The 22,115-nt window shown below is 39.6% G+C and overlaps 1 protein-coding gene across 1 annotated transcript in view; it reads right to left on the bottom strand.

Moving 5' to 3' along the window:
- PUR4 (purine biosynthesis 4) overlaps positions 1–22,115 on the bottom strand; it is a 205,915-nt gene that overhangs the window by 160,318 nt on the left and 23,482 nt on the right. The window contains exons 10-11 of the mRNA XM_089374764.1: positions 21,997–22,109; positions 21,654–21,780 (exon numbers count right to left, since the gene is read on the bottom strand). Of these exons, the coding sequence (XP_089230890.1) occupies positions 21,654–21,780; positions 21,997–22,109 (240 nt within the window). The remainder of the gene's footprint in view (positions 1–21,653; positions 21,781–21,996; positions 22,110–22,115) is intronic.

Genomic DNA, 22,115 nt, shown 5'->3' with positions numbered 1-22,115 from the left:
TTACTTGATGAAGCTGGGCTTCACTCAAAGCAATGCTGATCCAAACCTTTACTTTAAGGTTGAGGAAGGAAAGCCTCTCATTCTAGTGCTGTATGTGGACGACCTCTTCCTGACAGGTGATGACCCTCTCATTCATCAATGTAAGAGGGAGCTTGCTGCTGAGTTCGAGATGAAAGACCTAGGACTGATGCACTATTTCCTAGGCCTGGAGGTCTGGCAGAGACCTGGAGAGATTTTCCTTTCTCAAGGAAAGTATATTGTGAAGCTTCTGGAAAGATTTGGGATGGTGGACTGTAAGTCCGTGTCGACACCAATGGAACTCAACTTTAAGAAGTTGAGTGGCAGTGCTGCAGGGCCTATCTTGGCCAATCCTACTGAGTATCGTCAACTCATAGGAGCTTTGATGTTCTTAGTGAACACCCGTCCGGACATATGTTTTGCAGTGAATACTTTGAGTCAACAGATGGTTGAGCCTCATCATTTTCACTGGGTTGGTGCCAAGAATCTTTTGAGATATCTTCGGGGCACGATAAACCATGGGCTGAGATACACTGCCGGGAGTGTGATACTCCGGGGATATACTGATGCCGATTGGGCTGGCAGTGTGGTGGATCGTAAGAGCACATTTGGATGCTGTTTCAATCTTGGTTCTGCTTCGATCTCATGGATGAGCAGGAAGCAGAAGTCGGTGGCTTTGAGCACCGCGGAGGCCGAATACATTGCTGCTAGTATGGCCTGTTGTGAAGCAGTTTGGTTGAGGAAGCTCTTTAGTGAGCTGTTCCAACATGTGCTAGATACCACTGTAATACTCTGTGATAATCAGAGTGGGATTCATATGACTGAGAATCCTGTGTTCCACGACCGATCCAAGTATATTGATATCAGGTACCACTTTATCCGGGATATGGTACAGCGAGGCGCCGTAAGGCTCGATCATATAGGAACTGATGAGCAGGTCGCGGATATTCTCACTAAGCCCCTGGGGAAGGTCAAGTTCCTAACCTTCCGTGAGAGTCTTGGTGTCGTGGAAAGACCCTATGATGTGGGTCCTGTTGAACGATGAGCTCTGGGAGCTCTGGGGGGCTTTGGGGATAGCTTCTCGGAGCTATAAGCACTCATAATGCTTCTACCCCACCCTTGTGATTATTGAGCTGGTTCGTCACTCATTTAATCTGTGCCCCGTATGCATCCTACCCATTGAGTTCAGGGCTCATGGGAAGTACCTCTCATTTGGCCAATGAGGTGTGGAAAAGCTAGAGACTATTAGCAAAGACTGATGGACGCATCAGAGATTGCCGTACTCTCTATCTAGGATGGCATGGTCCAACCACTTGATCTGGGATCAAGATTTGTGAGGTCTGGGACCTCTGGACTGATTATGTCAGTCGGGGAATGATGTCTTTGTGACTGACCCACTTCTGTTCTGAAATAAAGAAGCCAGCAAAGCAAGTTTCGGCGGGATGACTCACGATGTTAATTGCACTAATAGATGGAGTTCTCCCTAGTTGAGAGGGAGTGTTAAAATTGGACAACTAGGTCCAAACTCCATGTTCTGATGCTCAGATTAAGAGGCTAATATTTTTGTTGGATTCCTCTTTCTGAGAGGTGTAAAATCCATATAAAAATAGTCTTAATCCGATGAGCAGAACTTATATTTTGAATTTATTATTCTTAATAAATTATATGTGCAAGGTCAGCCAGTTTTGTAATGTAGGCTCACATGCCCAACAGATGTGTCACACACCCTCATTAATGGATATATATACAGGAAAAGTTGGAGAGAATTTGAACACAACACAACTCACATCTTCCTCTCTCATCCTAAAAGTACGAGCTACCTGGAGGGTTGTTGTGACATATGCTGGGCTGGCTGACCAAAGGAGACTTTGCTGGTTGAAGCATCCTGTTGACCGCCGAAACGAACACATACATTTTTCTTGTTTCTGATTTGTCTTCTATAAGATCTGCTTATATGTTCTATCTGCATTTTGCTTATCTACATGTATGATTGCTGTGAGAAAAGTGAAATTGCTCTTAGCATAGAACATCTACAAAAATTTACAGCGTTGTCCTCAACGCTTGAGTAGTTCTTGATGCTTCTGTATAAAATTATTGTCCTCGCATGTGGAATCTTCAGTGGGTAAGTTCTTCCCCTTGATGAGATATTCTAAAATTGATCGATTTCGTAGCTGTCGGGTTTTTGTTTCTGTGACTGCTCCAAGTTCCAATATGATTTTTCCTTCCTTTTCAATTTCTGGCAATATTGTTTGAATTGGGATCTTTTGCAACTTTTGAATAAGTGGCCATACTTCTTCGTCCTTCTTTCATTCATCCCTTGCTTCGTCTATCCAATCTGGTTGGATAATAGAAATAGCACAAAACAATGCTTCCACATCCTCATCCTTGAAGACTCTTCCCATTCGGTAAGGTCGCCATTTTTTAAGTGCATGTAGTATTGCCAACATTTCCTTCTCACAAATAGCTTGCTTGAGATGTAGTAGTAAAAATACCCAATCACCTACATCAAAACATTTTTCACTGCGATGTTGATCTACCTGTTGCTTCGTTTGATTTTGCACCGAAGTGGCGTTATCCTTTAAAAGTTGGAGAACTTGTTGTTGATGCTCGATGTGATCTTTCTCTGCTTGAACCTTTTTCTTCTTGATATGTCCTCCTATCTCTAGAGTTTGAGGGGTGGTAATTTCTTCCAATCCTTTACAAGATATGGTCGGATTCATTTCTTGATGCTCGATGTGATATGGTCGGATTCACTTCTTGAACATTTTTCTTCTTGATATGTCCTTCTATCTTGATAGTTTGAGGAGTGGTGATTTCGACCAATGAATTACAAGATATGGTTGGATTCATTTCTTCTTTCTCGATGTGATCTTTCACTTCTTGCACCTTTTTCTTCTTGATATGTCCTTGTACCTTGAGAGTTTGATGAGTGGTAATTCTTGTCAATGCTTTACAAGATATGATCTGATTCATTTCTTCTTTCTCTGGGGTGGGGTCTTGGCGTATATCCTCTTTTTTTTATGTTTCTTGATCCTTTTCTTCCTCCTCTTCATATTCTATGTAAAATAATTTCTTGTCAGCACACTTATGACCTTTAGTGCATTTGCTATCACAATTGTAACAAAGCCCTTTTTCTTTTTTTCTTCCAATTGTTGTGGTGTGACCCTTGTAGGTTGTGGAAGGCTAGGAGAAACAACACTTCCATCTTTATAGTTGTGAGGGGTATGCTTCCTGGTTTCTATAATTTTGTTTTCCACTATGTCACAAAGCTTTTACTCTTTCCAATTGTTGTGGTGTTGCTCTAAAGAAGGTGTTGCTCTTTGTATCCTCATAATGTGCTATCATTTCCTCCATGAAAATTGACCACGTAACAAGTTGTTTACGAGAACAAAGCCCTTCATACCATAAAATTTGATCCGGTTCTAAATATGAAGATGCAATACATACCTTTTGTAACAGTGGTACACCATGTAGATCAAAATATTGCTCCATCTGAAGTATCCAATTTACCAGATCCTTGCCATCAAACTTCTTCATCTTGTTTTTTCTTGATTTTAGGAGCTCGATCTTGAAACAACTGTAACTTTGTACTTTCGGATCTTTAAGTTCTGAAATTGCGACCTGTAGTAGCCCTCTATGTCTTCTTTCCAATGCCACCAGTCTGATCCAAATTGGATTCTCCAAGAAAGAGTTATGCACAATCTCCCAATATGACCTGATTATAGACCTTTCCAGAAGAGCAAACTTTTATGAACTGTCACATGTCACTGTTTCGACCTTTGGCTCTGAAAAATATATACAAGAAACTACAGTCCGTCCTCTTTCTGTACCTTATTATGAAATTTCAATCCAATGCTTAGAGAGAAAGTTATGACAATTTTCCCCAGGTCACCTGTTTGGATTGTAATTCAGGAGTCTGCAAAAAGATAGAAAAGAGAGATCCACGCCTTAGAATTCAGCCTCTTCGAGGGGGCAACCTCCTTTACACTACATAAATGAGCAATTCTTCCATCTTATCATCCATGCCATCAATTTTAGCGTCCATGCCATTCATCTTACCTTCCATGCCATCCATCTTATAGCTTCTACACCTTTCTTTAAACAATCCATCTTAGCTTCTACATCTTTCCTTAAACCATCCATCTTAGATTCTGTTGCTTTTTGTGTAAGTGACACTTGTTGCACTTGGTCTCGTAATTTTGATATATCATGCTATATTTCTTCCTCTTCTTCATAAGTCATGCTAGAGCTTTTAGGTTGCTTACTAGGTGTTTGCATTTTCTTTCCTCGGGGCATCAATTACCGATTCAAACTAATTTTTCAAACCAAGCTTATGCAAAAATTTAAAAAAAACTACACACCTTTTTTTTCACTTTGTAGAAGCTTGATATTGAATCTGATGCATCTCTGCAATTTCGAATCATCCAATTCTGAAATTGCGACTTGTGGTAGCCCTCTATATCCTCTTTCCAATGCCACCAGTCTGATCCAAGTTGGATTCTCCAAGGAAGAGTTATGAAACCAGCTCACAAAAAGATAGAAAAGAGAGATCCACACCTTAGAATTCAGCCTCTTCGAGGGGGCAACCTCCTTTACATTACATAAATAAGCAATTCTTCCATCTTATCATCCATGCCATCAATTTTAGCGTCCATGCATTCATCTTGCCTTCCATGCCATCCATCTTAGCTTCTACACCTTTCTTTAAACAATCCATCTTAGCTTCTACATCTTTCCTTAAACCATTCATCTTAGATTCTGTTGCTTTTTGTGCAAGTGACACTTGTTGCACTTGGTCTCGTAATTTTGACATATCATGTTGCATTTCTTCCTCTTCTTCATAAGTCATGCTAGAGGTTTCAGGTTGCTTACTAGGTGTTTGCATTTTCTTTCCTCGGGGCATCAATTACGGATTCAAACTAATTTTTCCAACCAAGCTTATGCAAAAATTTAAAAAAAACTACACTTTTTTTTCACTTTGTAGAAGCTTGATATTGAATCTGATGTATCTCTGCAATTTCGGACCATCCAATTCTGAAATTGCGACCTGTGATAGCCCTCTATGTCCTCTTTCCAATGCCACCAGTCTGATCCAAGTTGGATTCTCCAAAGAAGAGTTATGCACAATCTCCCAAGATGACCTGATTATAGACTAGTTCAGTAGAGAGAACTTGTACGACGTGCCACGAGTCACTGTTTCGACCTTTGGATCTGTAAAAGATATACAAGAAACTACAGTCTGTCATCTTTTTGTACCTTCTTACGAAATTTCAATCTGATGCTCAGAGAAAAAGTTATGACGATTTCCCCCAAGTCACCTGTTTGGAATGTAATTCAAGAGTCTGCAAAAAGACCAACTTCCTCAGTTCATATCTCCGCAAATATAGCGCGAAAAGCTCTGAAATTCGGACCCGAGATTCAGCGCGATTTCTTCTCAAATGTGTTTTCTTTTAGCTTTTGAAACGTCGCAGAAAAAAGTTATAGCGAAAATTCCACGATGACCTGTTTGGAGCAGCGAAACCCTAGAATCCAAAGCTCTGAGACCAAATGTTATGAAACCAGCTCAAAAAAAGATAGAAAAGATAGATCAACGCCTTAGAATTCAGCCTCTTCGAGGGGGCAACCTCCTTTACATTACATAAATGAACAATTCTTGGATGATACAAATGAAAAGACCTCCTTTCTATATATAGGAGTCTATGGGGTCATAACATAATCAGAGCCGACATAACAATAATAATGTAAGGGCACAATAATAACAATAGTGGGCTTCTATGTGGCACAATAGTAAGAATATGGGCACTACATGGGTACATCAATATAATAAGTGGGTTGTACTAATAACAATAAGGGGTTACACTAGTAGTATAAGGGCCTAACAAGTTGCCTACAATTAGCAGCATTATTAGTGATGACTTCGATGACAATGTATGGCCCAATACGTTTAATTGTTTCAAGTAATGGCTCTGCAATGTTGATGTCGGTCTTGAACTTGTTTGAGTAATCATATGCTGAAAGAAAGATGGCACCACTAACAGGAGTACAAGGCATTGTGATCTCTAGATGCATGGCAAAAGGGCCTCGAGAAGAAAAGATACAGTTGCCTGCCATCTTTACCGATAACCGCAAGACCATGCCCCTCATTCTCACCGGTCAATGCCAGCCGAGAGGACATCAGAGGGAGATAGCACAACAATTGAACATCACTAGAAGGATTGCTTATGGAACATAGAGGGAGGCACAATCAAATTCTCACTCTAGTGGCTTTGGTGGCTACACATCAGGTAACATTCTATTGGAAGGACCTTCAGAAAGGTATTTCTTGGGTGCCAGGCAATGGTAAACAGATTAGACTCTGGAAAGATAGCATTTTGGGGCCGCCTACCTCTTGAACAAATCTCTGTGGTTCCGCGATGTAATACGCGCTATAGACGAAGGTAATCCACCTGTTCAAAACTTGTCTTGTCAGCTGCATTTGTAGCCCTTTCCTTTAATACCTGCTAGTGTGGACATGATACCATGCTAGCCAATGACTCTCTTACCTTCAAAAGGCGCCTGAAGGTGAGGTAATAGCTACCAAATCTAGCCTTCGCAATCTTCAACAGCGCCAATCTTGAGTGACTGCGAAAAAGCCCATGGGTATTGCTATGATTTGTAGTAAATTTTATTATTTGTTTGCCTCTCTTGTACAAATCATAAATCCATTTGTATTGTTGGTTTTTATTCTTAATAATATCATGCATCAAAAGGTTCATTGTGTGAACCAAACACCCAAACCAAAATATGTTGGGGTATTTATCCTCAATAATTGCTCTCACTACCTTACAATTAGCAGCATTATTAGTGATGACTTCAATGACATTGTATGGCCCAATACGTTCAATTGTTTCAAGTAATAGTTCTGCAATGTTGATGTCAGTCTTGAACTTGTCTGAGTAATCATATGTTGAAAGAAAGATGGCACCACTAACAGAGACAGCAAGAACACTTATCAATGGCTTGCCTTTTACATTTGTCCATCAATCAAATACAATGGACACCCCATGCTCAATCCAAGAATTTGTCATTCTACTCAAAGAATGTGATATTTTTGCTTTTTCATGATCAAGTCCAACGTTCTAGCCTTGTCATACCCAGGGCTCTTGTATCCTTTAGGGGCATCATTTGTGGCAGAAACCATTTCATGCCAATAAGGTGAGTGAAGAACAATGTTTTAAAACTACGACTCCTACACCAACTCGGTCGAGGGTCGACTCCGACTCCGACTCGGTATCAACTCGGCTGGCTCGATTTCAATGACTCGGTCATTGTAAAAAATACATTAACTATTTTATTTTTTTATAAAAAAACATAATTTTTAAGATTTTCATTAATGTTTCCAAACACACAGCATTAGAATAAAGATAGAAGACAACATATGATCAAAGCAGGCTCATGTATATATCCATTATATCAAAATGGCACCCAGTGCACTGTCCAATACATACATGATGATGATATAGAGAATCAAGATCAAAACAAAAACACATAACAAATGATGCAAGATATTCTGATTATTAGAACATGGAAAATTCAATCCAAAAATTTGTACAGTAAGGATGAAATTGCTTTTTTTTATCAAGCAGTGTCAGTCTGTTCATTCACTTCAAGTGGCAAAAATGACTGTCCAATACATACATGATGATGATATAGAGAATCAAGATCAAAACAAAAACACATAACAAATGATGCAAGATATTCTGATTATTAGAACATGGAAAATTCAATCCAAAAATTTGTACAGTAAGGATGAAATTGCTTTTTTTTATTAAGCAATGTCAGTCTGTTCATCCACTTCAAGTGGCTTTATTAACTTACCCTTAATCTCCATGTTCTATTTTAGATGTCAGGTTAATCCTTGAATTCTGTTTTGGAGGAAAAGGAGGATGCATAGAGAAAAACATTTCTGTGCATGGGACATAAACTATGCCTATTGCATGATGCATCAAAGGAGTGGATGCCACATTATTCTATAAAACTTAGGCATTGCTGATGATATTTCATGGATCAGAACAACTATTGTAGAAGGTGTGGTGACAAGAAGGAGAAAATGAACAAATTATTGGATTTATAATTATATTAATTTGTACTTCATCGAACGGAGAGATTCTTCTATTACTGTAATTATGTTTCTCTAAATTTCCTTTAGGCTTAAAATTGACACCTTTGTGTCAATACTTTTCAAAAGAGGAGATGTGAAAGGTCATTGTCTTTGTGAGGTCAGTGGGATTTGTTGATGGGATATATGCAGCTAGTCAACTGACACTTCTCCAGAAAATATTGCAACTGACACTTCTGCAGAAAATATTGCAACTAACACTTTTGCAGCAAATATTGACGTCCGAGTTGTGTTTTAGAAACTATACATGTTGCAAGGTGAAACTCAGTTTTCTATGGGATTCAAATTCCGATTCTGTAGGCTCCTAGTCTATCATTTGTGATTCAAATAGCCAATAATCAGAAAGTTCGTTTGCATGTTAAAATGTCACAGTGAATTCAGTTTTCGAAAGAACATTGAATTTTTTGATTGAAGATACTTAAGTTATTCCAGGAAATTCATCTGTAGCATGGGCCTCTTTTTCTAACCCGATCGGGTTAATGTTGGCTCGGCCGAGCCAGCGGGGTTAATACTGAGCCGACCGAGTTGTTAGACAACTCGGCCAGCTTGGTATTAACCCGGCCAGCCGAACCGAATCCAAGGCCGAGTCAATTCTTTTTGGCCTGGCTCGAACCAACTCGGCCGAGTCGGTTCCGAGCCTGCCTATTTTGAAAACAGTGACGAAGAACATTGAATGGTATCCCACATGCATAGAGAAACCAATCAACTTTTGAATCCACATCATTCCTACACCCTTCATCAAGGAAATCTGATATGGTTCTACGCCTTAAAGAGATGTTTGGTGACCCTGTGCCTCCATATCCACTACCATAGGAGGATGCTGAAGGATTTCTTTGTGCATGTGATTTTGAGCTTGGTTCAAAGAAACCCTTTGATTTTTTAGATTTGTATTGGGCTTCCTCCTCTTCCCTTATGTAATTGCCTCTCTCTACTGCTGACACACCTGTACAAGTTTTGGTTCCTATTTGTTTATCTCCATCCCATGGCCTTTTCCTGCAGAGGTGCTTTTTAGCACAAGTGTATGAACCTGTGTAATTATTGTTGCAATGGGGGCAATGAAATTTAGTAGTTCCACCCCCTTTCCCTGCTTTAGGCCTATTAACATATTTCCACAATGGGGTTTGGTCTTGTTTAGTTTTTTGAGTTGAATCATGTTCACTCTCCTCTATCTCCTCCTTACCAAGGTACTCCTCTCCGAGGTTTTCATCAAATCCACTATAACCCACTTCTTCATCCCCTTCTTCATGTTCAACCCTCCTTTTTCTACTCTCCAACACCATAATAACCAAAAAAGGAACCAAGAAGAAGAAAATGCCAAGCAATATAACCATAATGTTTGAAATTTGAAGTTTGGATCTGCAAAAAATGGAATGGGAATGGGAATAGTATTAGAATAATGCTATTTAGTGTTTAATGCTCATTCTTATTAGCTGTTGCTATTTTTATCATTTTAGCAGTTTCTTAGAAGAAATTGGTTGTTTCTATTTTCTAACAAAAACTTGATGTTTCTATTACTGTAAATATCTCTGTATTACTTATTGAGCTACATTTTGCTCATGTAAATCAATTCAATACATTCATTGATTATGGTATCAGAGCCAAGTTAATTTTTTGCATGTTCGATCCGAGGGTACCTGTTTCTAGAATCTGGGACGTCTGCAAGTTTTCTTGGTGCGGTGTTGAAGCGGTTCATTTTTGCCCGTTTCATTTGAAGTGCACCGTCATGAGGCCAGTGTTTATCGAAGTCCTCAGCAAAATCTCGTTTTTTTTTTCATTCTAGAGCAGTCGTTTGTCGTGCGAGGCACCGATTTTTGTTTTAGCTTCGTTCATCGCCGAGAACATTTTTGTGGGCCGCCATCGTATGCCCAAGCACCGTCAGAGATTCAGAGCATGGAAACCTGAGTTCTCTGTTCTCTGTGGCTACTCACTCTTGATGAATCCTCGTCGTTCGAACAGGTTCTACGCAGTTCACGTTCAATCAATCCCTGGAGACGCCTGACATCCACGCGGAAGCATTCGAATGTTTGAAATCCACACGGAAGCATTCGACTGTTTGAAATTCACGTGGAAGCATTTTTTGATTCCGGTATTAAAAAAAAAAGTGTTGGGCGTTGATACCCCATGCCATCAAAGCCCGCCCACAAACGTCTGCGCTTGAACGAAAGGCGCGTCCACCAGACAAAACAGAGACGGGAGCGAACATAAAAAAACTGAGTTGACAATCAACATATCTTCCTCGTGTTTCGGAAAGGGAATGTTAGCCGAATCATCGAGCATTTCATGATGTGTTCAAATTATATATATCCCTCTCAATGATCCCGGTTGAGTATTGAGTTGAAGAATTATACGCAACAAACCGAGATCAGCGACCTTTATTAGCCGGATCCCTGTGCGCGTTGTATGCTTTGGTTTTGCTGTAGAAATTGGCAAAGGACTCATTTTGGAATTTTGCACTTAAAACAGTTCAGTGGCACAAACTACTCTGTTGGTGGCAGTAGACCCTTCGAAGGTCACTTTTCTTGGCTGAGGTGGCTCTTTAGCAGGTTTGACAGAAAGAGGCAGAGTTTACTAAGGCTGGTTGCACGGGCCAAGTTTTCATTCTGGTTCTCTGTCAAATTGCACCAGCACTTGTCAAATTTTGTCTGGATCAGCCGGCATCTACAATCCGTGCAGGATTTCTTTGTTATTTTCTGTGTTTTTGGAAATGAACAAATGGCCTCATTGACAAATCTGATGTTGGAAGGCGGTCAGCGCTTTAATGGCACAAATTATAACATCTGGAAACAGACAATGTTGACCATTTTTGAATATAGGCGTCTTGATCAGCTCGTTCTGAACAAAGAGCTTCGTCCTGGTACAGCTAGCACCGATCAAGATAAGTTTGATGATCGAAATCGAGAGGCCGTTATTCTTCTCAAGCTCTCTGTGACTAATGATCAGTTACCACAGATTCCTTTTGGCAAGACAGCTGCCGAGATCTGGCAACATTTGAAGGAACTGCACGAGACATCCGACAAGAGCAGAGCTTTCTTTCTCAAGAATCAGTTGTTCTCCATCATGATGGACGAACATATGTCTTTACAGGAACATCTTAACAAGATTAAAGACATTCGAGATCAACTCGAAGCTTTGGTCGAACCATGGAGAAAGAAGATATGGTAGTCATCACTCTGAAAAGTCTACCAAAATCTTATGAACACTTCATAGAAACACTCAAAATTACCTCCACTAATGTTGATCTGAAGTTTCCGGAGTTATGCAACAAACTCATGCAGCAGGATCGTTGGAAACAACAGTTTGGTAGTAGTGCTTCATCAGCCTCCTCAGAAAATGTTTTTGCTGCCAAATATCAATCCTCTCAGCCTTTTCAGCAGAAAGGTTCTTCTCAGCCTTTTGATCTCGCTAAAAAGAAAAATGTGCAGTGTAATTACTGTCACAAGTTCGGTCACATGAAAAAAGATTGCCGACAGAGGATTGCTTCTGAACAGAAGAAACAGGGAGGGTCCCATCAGACAGCAAATGTTGTTGAACATTCCGAGCAGACAGAATTTGCCTTTTACGCCTTTATGGCTAAAAGGTCTTCAGATCATGTGCCGTCTTTTGCCTAGTACATTGACTCTGGTGCATCACGCCATTTCTCTCACAGGTGTGACTGGTTTATTGACTTCTCACCTTTTAGTGATTCAGTAGTATTCGGCAAAGGTGAAGAGTACATAGTGGTTGGCAAAGGTACAATTCAGATTCAGTCTGGTGGGCGCACACTCATCTTCCTGAATGTGTACTATGTTCCTGGTATGGAAATTAATCTGTTGTCTGTCAGCCAGATTACGAGGAACTCTCCTCAGCTTGATGTAGTGTTCAGTGCACACAAGTGCTCCATTATCGATAGGGACACTAGTCTTACGGTTGTTGTTGGCCTAGAGGATCATGGTCTATACAGGCTTCTTGACACTAGAGATTCTCTAAAAGTAGCTCTAGCAGCTCATGTTTCCCCCATCAACACTCTGTGGCATCAGAGATATGGGCATCTAAACATGCAGTATCTCTCTCAGCTCTCTCGGGAGGGACTTGTGTCAGGGTTACTTGATATTCAGACTCAGCAGTTGGGAGTATGCAGCGCCTGTCAAGCTGGCAAGCAACATCGGTCTTCATTCAAGGATGGAGAATCTTGGCGTGCATCTAAGGTACTCCAATTAATTCATGCTGATATTTGCGGTCCTATGAATACACCTTCTATTACTGGTTGCAAATATTTTTTGCTTATTGTAGATGATTTCAATAGAAAGATGTGGGTGTATTTTCTAAAAAATAACTCTGATGCATTCAGTATCTTTCAGAAGTTTAAATCTTTAGTTGAAACAGAGTCTGGCTGTAATATCATAACTCTTAGGACAGATAACGGGGGGGAATTTTGTTCTTCTGCTTTCTCCAACTTCTGTGATACTCATGGCATCAAACGCCAGTTAACTACACCCTACACTCCTCAACAGAACAATGTTGTCGAACGTCGCAACCATACAGTTGTTGAAATGGCTCGTTCCATGTTACAACACAGGAGTGTTCTGAACAAATTCTGGGCTAAAGCAGTATTCACTGTTGTCTATCTTCTTAATCGATCGCTTACTCAAGTTGTTAAGGGGAAGACTCCCGAAGAGGTTTGGTCTGACCGTAAGCCTAAGATCAGTCACCTCAAAGTATTTGGCTCGGTTGCATATGTTTGGATTCCAGCTGCTAAGCGCTCTAAGTTGGATTCCAAAAGCCAGAAACTCATGATGACTGGGTACAGTGACCATCACAAGGCCTATAGGCTAATAGATATAGCCACTGGTCGTCTTAGCTTCAGTCGGGACATAGTATTTAATGAAGACAGAGGATTCCTTCAGTCTCCTCGTTCTGAGCAGTGTTCTGAGGATCAGCCTCACAGTGTTCTTTTTCCAGTAGGTCCACCTAATGGGAGGGATGATGCAGCATCAGTATTTGATGATACACTATCTAAGATTCCTCCGGAAAATAACCCTTTTGTTGCTGCTCCTATTGTTCCTGAGCCTTCTCCACCTCCTAACATTGGTTCCTCTACTCTCCGGCCTAAATGGTGGGCTAAAACCATTGGTGATCTCTGAGATAATGAGCTCCTGGAAGGTAGAACTTCTAGACATAAGAACAAACAGCAGTCTACAGTAAATTTTGCTCTTATGGCTAACCTACACAGTATTTTTGAGCCTCAAACCTATTCAGAGGCTAAGAGTACACCTGAGTGGGAACAGGCTATGGAAGCTGAATTCCAAAGTCTTCAAAAGAATCACACTTGGACCCTTTCTGATCTTCATAAAGAAAAAAAGCCCATTAGCTGCAAATGGGTGTATAAAGTGAAATACAAAGCTGACGGGACCCTAGACAAGTATAAAGCTCGCCTTGTTGCTCGAGGGTTCTCACAGAAGGAAGGCATTGACAACAAGGAGACCTTTGCTCCTACAGCCAAGACAAGTACCATACGGCTTGTCCTTGCCTTAACAGCTCAGTTCAATTGGAAAGTCCATCAGATGGATGTAAAGAGTGCTTTTCTGAATGGTGACTTACAGGAAGAAGTCTACATGACGCAGCCTCCAGGATTCAAGGTTGTCGGTCAAGAACAAAAAGTCTGTAGATTAGTCAAAGCACTATATGGTCTGAAACAAGCTCCTCAGGCTTGGTACATGAAAATTGATCAGTACCTCACAAATCATGGTTTTCAGCGAAGTCCATCTGATACAAACCTATATATCAAGCATACTGGTGATGATATTCTATTTGTGGTTGTCTATGTGGATGATCTTATCATTACTGGCAGCTCAGCACATTTGATTCATGGGATCAAACAGGATTTGTGCATCACTTTTGATATGACAGACTTAGGACTTCTTCATTATTGTTTGGGGGTTGAAGTCTGGCAGACTAAGAACAACATCTTTCTATCTCAGTCCAAGCATGCCAAAAATCTTATGGACAGGTTCAGAATGCAAGATTGCAAACCGGCCACAATATGGAACCAGGGCTCAAACTTTCAGCTCAGTCATCCTCGCCCCTTGTGGATAAAATCTTATTCAGGCAATTAGTGGGCAACCTCATCTACCTTACTGCCACTAGACCTGACATCAGTTTTGCAGCGAGCTACATTTCCCGCTTCATGTCAGCTCCTAAGGCTGATCTTTGGATCGCAGCAAAGCATGTGCTGCGTTATGTGCGTGGCACTCCTGATTATGGACTTTTGTACACTCGAAGTTCCAATCCTATACTCAGAGGTTACACAGATTCTGACTGGGCCAGTTCAGTTGATGACCGTAAATCTACAGCTAGGTATGTGTTTAGTCTAGGATCCGATGATGTCACCTGGACTAGTAAGAAGCAGCAGGCAATGGCTCTCTCCTCAACAGAAGCAGAATATCGGGGAGCAGTTAAGGCATCTTGTGAGGCAGTTTGGCTTCGACGTATGCTTGCGGATATGCATGTTTCCCAGACAGGTCCTACTCCCTTGTTCTGTGATAATCAGGGAGTGCTCAAACTTGCCAAGAATCCAGTCTTTCATGAACGAACAAAGCATGTAGAAACCCATTGCCACTACATTTGCCAACTTGTTGAAGACAGATCCGTTTAGTTGCAATATGTTCCCACAATAGAGCAGCCCGCAGACATCTTCACCAAGCCTCTTGGTCCTTATAAGTTTGTAAAATTCAGAGGGTCTATCGGTGTTGTAAATATATTGAACATTAAGGGAGGGTATTAGAATAATGCTATTTAGTGTTTAATGCTCATTCTTATTAGTTGTTGCTATTTTTATCATTTTAGCAGTTTCTTAGAAGAAACTGGTTGTTTCTATTTTCTAATAGAAACTTGATGTTTCTATTACTGTAAATATCTTTGTATTACTTATTGAGCTACATTTTGCTTTGATCAAATAGGAAACATAGAAAAAAATTTATTTATTTATTTAGCAATGAACATAGAAAAAAAAAAAAAAAATAAATAAATTGCTAGATTAGAGTGTATATCCTACCTCTTTGGCCTTCGATCCCAAGCTCCAATCTCCCCTTGCAATCTCTTCAAACTTCTCCAAGCTCCTCTCCTTACTTCAAACTCTCTACAAACTCTCTCCAAACTCTCTTGCTCTCTCTCAATGGGATGAAGTGAATACTGAGAGGGGAGAGGGTTTATTTATTTTCGCCCCTCCCCCCCCCTTCCCTTCCCTCTCTCCCTTTTTCCCTCCCTCTCCCTCTCTCCTACGCCATCGTCACCTCTCTCTCAATCGCACAGGCATCACTCTCCGCCAGTCAGGAGCGACTTTTCCAACTGGGGAGCGGTCGGGAGCGATCGCTCCTCGGTTAGAAAAGTCGCCCGGAACGACGCTCCCTCCTTCGATCCCAAAAAAACTAGGCAACGGTTTTTTTGGGTCGTGAGCCCCCTCTCCCCTTCCCTCTCTCCCTTTTTCCCTCCCTCTCCCTCTCTCCTACGCCGTCGTCGCCTCTCTCTCGGCTGTGCGGGCATCGCTCTCTGCCGGTCGGGAGCGACTTTTCCAACCGAGGAGCGATCGGGAGCGATTGCTCCCCGGTTGCAAAAGTCGCTCTCAGAGCGACAGGAGCACGCTCCCGACTGGAGCGTGGATTAGGAGCGGGATCAAGGGGAGCCGCTCCCCGCAATCTTGGTCCAAATAATGAAACGCTTCCCAACAAATATTGTTTGAACTTTACTATAACATGAATAAGAGACAACAATTTTTAATCGTAGATTGATAAGAACTTCTACTTATTAGTCAATTTCCCATTGAAAGGCAACTGTCCATTAATTTTCCATGAGGATAAAATTTCAAGGGTTTCCTCTTGTTGTTTTAAGTTTTAAAATTTTTCACACTTCAACATGATCATGAGTGTATTTATTTCCATTTTCAAAAACACTTTCATCATGTTGTTGACCATGGTCTTGATCTTCATAATCTTGGGAATGTTGTTCTAAGTCTTCTTGATCTTGAGAATTTATTTTGCAGTTTCATTTACATCATCATCATCATTCATGGCAACTTCAAGTTCAGTCATTCATGAGGCAGAGACAGTGGAACACGAAATTGAGTCTGCCCCTAAAGTTGATCTTAAGTCACTACTTTGGAAATATGTAACTATTGTTGGGAAGATCCAAGGAGGGGGATGATGGGCATGGATTTGCAGTGAGCGTAAAAAGGAGTATAAGGGATCATACACACGGGTTAAAGCACATTTGCTTGGGTTAAAAGGCAATGGGGTTCGAATATGCAGTGGCCCACCTAAAGAGAATGGGACAAATAAAAATGGTTTAAGGAAGGCAAAACTTGCAAAATATCAGAAAGAATAAGGCAAGGCAGATGCTAAAGCAAATGAGGCAAATAGTGCCTCCCATTTAAAACACCCAACAAGGTTGGGAGCATCTTCATCAAAGCCTCCACTTCATTCTCATGGAATTGTTTGTTCATAGCAGTCTAATTTGGGACCGCTTGAAATGAGTTTTAATAACGACACTCGAGAGATAGCAAATGCAACTATAGGGCAATGCATTTATGCAAATAGTCTTCCCTTTAACCTTGTGTGATCTCCTTACTGGGCAAAGATGATAAAAGCAGCGAATGAAACCCCAAGAGGGTTCAAGAGCCCTAGATATGAGAAGGTACGCACCACAATGTTGTATGCTGAAAAGTTAGATTTGGAGGCTAAATAAAGCCCCATTCGTAATTCATGGCGCATTTCAGGGGTGTCCATCATTTCTGATGGATGGAAAGATCAAATAAATGGGCCTTTGATTAATGTGATTGCTCAAAGCCCACAGGGGGCAATGTTTTTGAAGGCAATGGATTGTGAGGGGCAGATGAAAGATTATCAATTCATTGCTGAGATCTTGATTGAAGCAATTAACTTCACAGGGCCTGAAAATGTTTTCCAAGTAATAACTGACAATGCAACGGTGTGTAGAGCAGCAGGCCTAATTATTGAAGGCAAATATCAACACATCTTTTGGACCCCTTGTGTTGTACATTCATTGAGCCTCAAGTTGAGCAAGATGGGGAAGCAAATTGAGTGGATTCGAGTTATTTTTGAAGAGACAAAAGAAATTCAAGCCTTTAACACAAACCACCACATGTCCCAAGGCATCTACAGGGAATTTGCTAAGTTGGAGCTCCTTAAGGTACCTATACTTCAAAGTTTATTTCATAAATTCTAATTTCTGACTCTAAATTCAAATATCTAAATTGGATTCTCAAATGTCATGATTCGTGAATCATAATAGTTATTCAATCAAATTATGATTTTTAATTTGATGAAATTTGAAACATTGGCAATTTGGCACCTGCAGGTTGCCGAGACTCTATTTGCTTCTCACAACATAGTCTTAACAAGGCTTATGCAAGTGAAAGATGCATTACAATCAATGGTATGCAGTTCTCTTTGGAATCAATGGAGGCAATCCCAATTGATAGAGCACAAGCACTGAAACGGTTAGTTGTTGATGATGAATTGTGGGATAGGGTGGAGTACCTCTTGGCATTTACTAAGCCAATTGTGGATTTGCTCCGTATGTTTGACATAGATATGCCTAATTTGGGAGAGGTGTATGAGGGCATTGATTCCATGATAGAGAAGATGAGGTTGGTTATAAATGCCAAGGAGAATGACCCAGATGAATTCTTTTACATAGAAGTAAAATATATATTGACCAAAAGGTGGAACAAGATGACCACCCCATTGCACCTTTTGGCCTATGCAGTGAATCCAAAATATTATGTTGCAGAGTTGCTAAGTGATCCAAAAAGAACCACACCAAACAAAGACCCAGAAGTCGCAGAAGGATTTAAAAAATGCTTTTAGAAAGCTTTTTGTAGATCCAAAATTGGGCTTCGGATTCATGCACAATTTTCTCATTTTATGGGATTAGAGGGTTGGGTTGTGATATTGATTGTATGTGGGACAAGACCAGATTAAGTCCAGTTGAGTGGTGGAACTTCTATGGTGGGGCACTTCCACATATCCAAAAATTGGCCATCATGATCATGTCACAGGTTGCTAATTCCTCTTCAACAGAAATGAACTGGAATACATACAGCTTCATCCATTTAGTGAAACGAAACAGATTGGGCTCTAAGAAGGCTGAGGAACTAGTGTATGTTCATTCAAACCTTCACCTTCTGTCACACAAGAGAGATGAATACAAATTTGGGCCCACCAAATTATGAGACGTGGAACCAGAGTTGCCTGACCAGGGAAAATTTTAGGGGCTAATATTAGCCCATGGGCTAATTTTCTATACTTTTTCCAAAAACAGATTCGCTAATTTCCATTTTTTTGTAAAAATGATTCGCCCAAATTTTATAGAATGAAATTATTTTACCCTAAAAATCGCCAAAAAATTATATAGACTATATAAAAATATTATAAATTTGAATATTTTTACAAAAATATCTCCAAACATTTTATAGATTTCATATTATGGACTAGTGGGATTCGCCAAGGTTTCTAAACTTTAAGATAAATTTCCATCCTTAAAATTTTTCCTATGCCTAACCTGGATATGACATTGAATGACATGTCTCATATGACTTTGTTTGATGCAGAGTCACCAATAGGTAGATCTTCAAGTGCACATGGCAGCAATGTTCCCAGTCCCACTTCTGGAGAGGATGTGGAACTTTTTAGTGGCATGAATGAAGACATATTTGATGACACGTAAATGTAATTTATGATGGTGTTTTAACTTTTGAACTTTTGAACAACCATATGAATTATGAATAATGATAGTAGACTGCCAGTCATAGTTCATTTTGTACTTTGTACTATGTAGTATGCATTATTAATTTTGGTAATGGTGGTGTAACTTGTCATGTTGATAACTTGATGATTGAAATTTGAAACAAAAACTTGATGATATGTTGAATCATGAATGTTATAATAATCATTAATGATGATGACAATGTTTATGTTGAATTGATGATGATGAATCATGATGGATCATAGATGATAATTGATTATGTATTTTTAGTCTTTATATCTAATTTAGGTTCTAAAATATGTATGATAATATGAATTTTTTATTTTTTAAATTTATATGTGCATGTGTGTGTGTGTGTCGTTTCCTGCCGTATCGTATCCAGATTTTTTGAAAATTTGTCGTATCCGTTTCAAACCCCATATCTGTATCTGTTCCCGTATTCGTTTCAGTGCAACTTAGATTTATTATGCTCTGTTTGAATTGTTCATCTGTTGCAATTGGATTATATCGATTGATGAAACGGTTGGGTTATACTATTGGAATTGTTACATTATTGGAAGCCAGCACTGTTTATTGAAGTATATTATTGTATTGAATAAATTGTTTGTTTCAAAAGTGAGAAATTTTTACTAAGAAACCCTAGTTCTTAAGGAAACGCTAGGGCAAAATTATGCTAGATCACTACATGTTAAAAATATTAAGGGTACCAAGGAAGTGTTTCCTAGTGCATTAGCCTATTTTCCTAGCAAGACAGTTTAATTACCTTTTTGGCATGTGACTTTATGGGTTATATTAAAGTCATGGTGAAAAAGTCACTTTGTGTGGTACATGTACTAGGCACTTTATATTAATGTCACTTTATGTCTTAAAGTGACTTTATGAGAAAAAGTACTAAAGTACTTTATAATATTAAAATCACTTTATATTTTAAAGTAGACTTTTATGTGGAGAAAAAGTACAAGGTATAAAACTAGTTATAAAGTAACTAGGAGTCATTAATGAAGGGGGGTCACGCAAGGGAATGATCACCATTGTGATCAATAGCATTAGGGTTCACCTATCTTATGGAAGCTCAATTTTCATTCTTCCAATGAGCATTTGGAAAAGAGAGGGAGCAAGGAGAAGAGGAGGAAGTTGTGATAGTAAGTTTGCCAAGGGAGAGAGACCACCTACAGCAAAGAGATTACAATCAAGCAGAGATTAAGCCTGTAAGAGTGCAGATATCACTCCAAGACTGATGGTCCGAAATTCTAGGAAACTGCTTCAGCGCGAGTTCTAGTTTGACAGAGCTCAAATTTTCTGGAGAAGACCAGCATGAAGTTCGAGGAATAGAGCTGCCGATCCTGGCTCGAAATTCGAGGAAGAGGTCTGTCTGCTAGAGACCCAAATTTCGAGGAACTCTATTGACATTTGCTGACCAAAAATTCTAGGAAGAGGGCAGTCACTTGCAGGCCTGAATTTCCAGAAAAGGAGCAGATCTCTGGCACAAAGTTTAAGGGAATGTTGTCAGTGAAAGAGCACAAAATTGAAGGCATATCAGTCAGCTGTCAGTGCAAATTTTGTCAGTGAAAGAGCACAAAATTGAAGGCATATCAGTCAGCTCTCAGTCCATTAATTGTAGCTGTCAGAGGTTAACTGTGGGGCACGAATTTCTATGAAAAAAGGCTGAAGAGTGGCAGAGAAAGAGGGAGATAAGTATACTGTTGTTTTATTGCTGTGTAATTGTTTTCCTGAGAAGTAAATAAAAATCCTCTGTGAAGACTGGAGTCTGGTTTCCCCTTCTGGGTTTTTCCAGGGTCTAGTTGACCAAAACTCACAGTGTAAGTTCTGTGTGAGCTTGTGTTATTTCTTCCTTATCAGCTGAAAATTAAATGGAGTAGAATAGTCCTGTATGTTTCAAGTTAATTAGTAGCTTTATCAGTTTTTATATCAGCCAACACTTTGGGGCTGTGGACATTAAAGTTTAAACATTATGCTATAACCTGGAAACTGGGTGGGCTACAAATTTGTAAAAAAATTCCCCACTACATACTACCATGCTCCATCCAGAAAACTAGGAAAGAGGGTGGAAATCCATAAGGGTTGACAAGGTAACAGCCTCCTCACTTGTAATGCTTAACAAATAGACAAAATGGGGGGCTATATTTCTCCAGAAAAAAACGTAGTGCCACAACATCATCTCATTCAAGTACTCCAAAGATGTAACTCACACACCTCTTTCGTTTATTACACCCAAATATATGGATTCTGAAATGTCCGATAAAATACAAAAATAAATGTCAATGTATATGAAGAAGACAAACAATGCTTTATGGGGTTTATATTGATTAAAGTTCCACAACAAAAGTCCCTACAGCATGTAGATCCAAGTTTCATTTTGAGATGCCTATGCACATGTGTTCATGATTGCAATAAACATAAACCCCCTTAAATAAATAAATTTAAAATTAAAACAAAAAAAAAAAAAAACAGAAAACAAAAAAAACACATTTTTTTATGTTACAAGTGCACCATGTATATTAAAATCTCAATCTTCAGTTCACTGTTTTACCCTTGATTACCACTTACAAGTTGGATGCAACTCTCAACACTGAAGATATTACACATCAATGTCTCAAAAACTTTTGAACAATTACAACAAATCATGCAGCATGAAGAGACTGGCAAATTTCTAAACCAACCTTGAGACACAACGAACAAATAGACTGAAAGAGCATACCGCACAAGGGAAATTATGAGTCTCTGCAGTGAAAAGAATGTCAAAGTCACGATGAACAGTACTCAGTGGAGAGGTTGAGCCTGCTGATACTGGAATTAATGCCTGTACTGGAAAGCCTCTGATTGCACTGATGCACAATCATATAAATTTGTAACTTCACTTCATAATCAATCTAGAGTATAAATCTATGTACAGTATGTCTCAGGCTAAATTTTTGTTTAAGTTCACAGCCAAAATAAATGTCTTTGAAGTAACAACATGGGAACAAAAATGGAATCCAATTAAAGGTTTTAAAAGGGTAGTGACGTCCAAGAGTAAAATCTATGGGATTGTATTACTTTACCTTGAGTTGTCTTTAAAGCCAATCACAGAGTTGTTTGGATTCGCTTTCAGTGTATCTTTTACAATTCTCATTAGATTGCTGACAGTAACTTGTCCATCAATGACTAAATCTCCCTGATC

This window comes from Pinus tabuliformis, chromosome 8 (assembly GCF_031772625.1).
Source record: "Pinus tabuliformis cultivar Carrire ecotype Pingquan chromosome 8, CPIR1, whole genome shotgun sequence".
Taxonomy (NCBI): domain Eukaryota; kingdom Viridiplantae; phylum Streptophyta; class Pinopsida; order Pinales; family Pinaceae; genus Pinus; species Pinus tabuliformis.
Note: the sequence above shows the minus strand (reverse complement) of the source record. Positions and strands in the feature narration are given on the sequence as shown.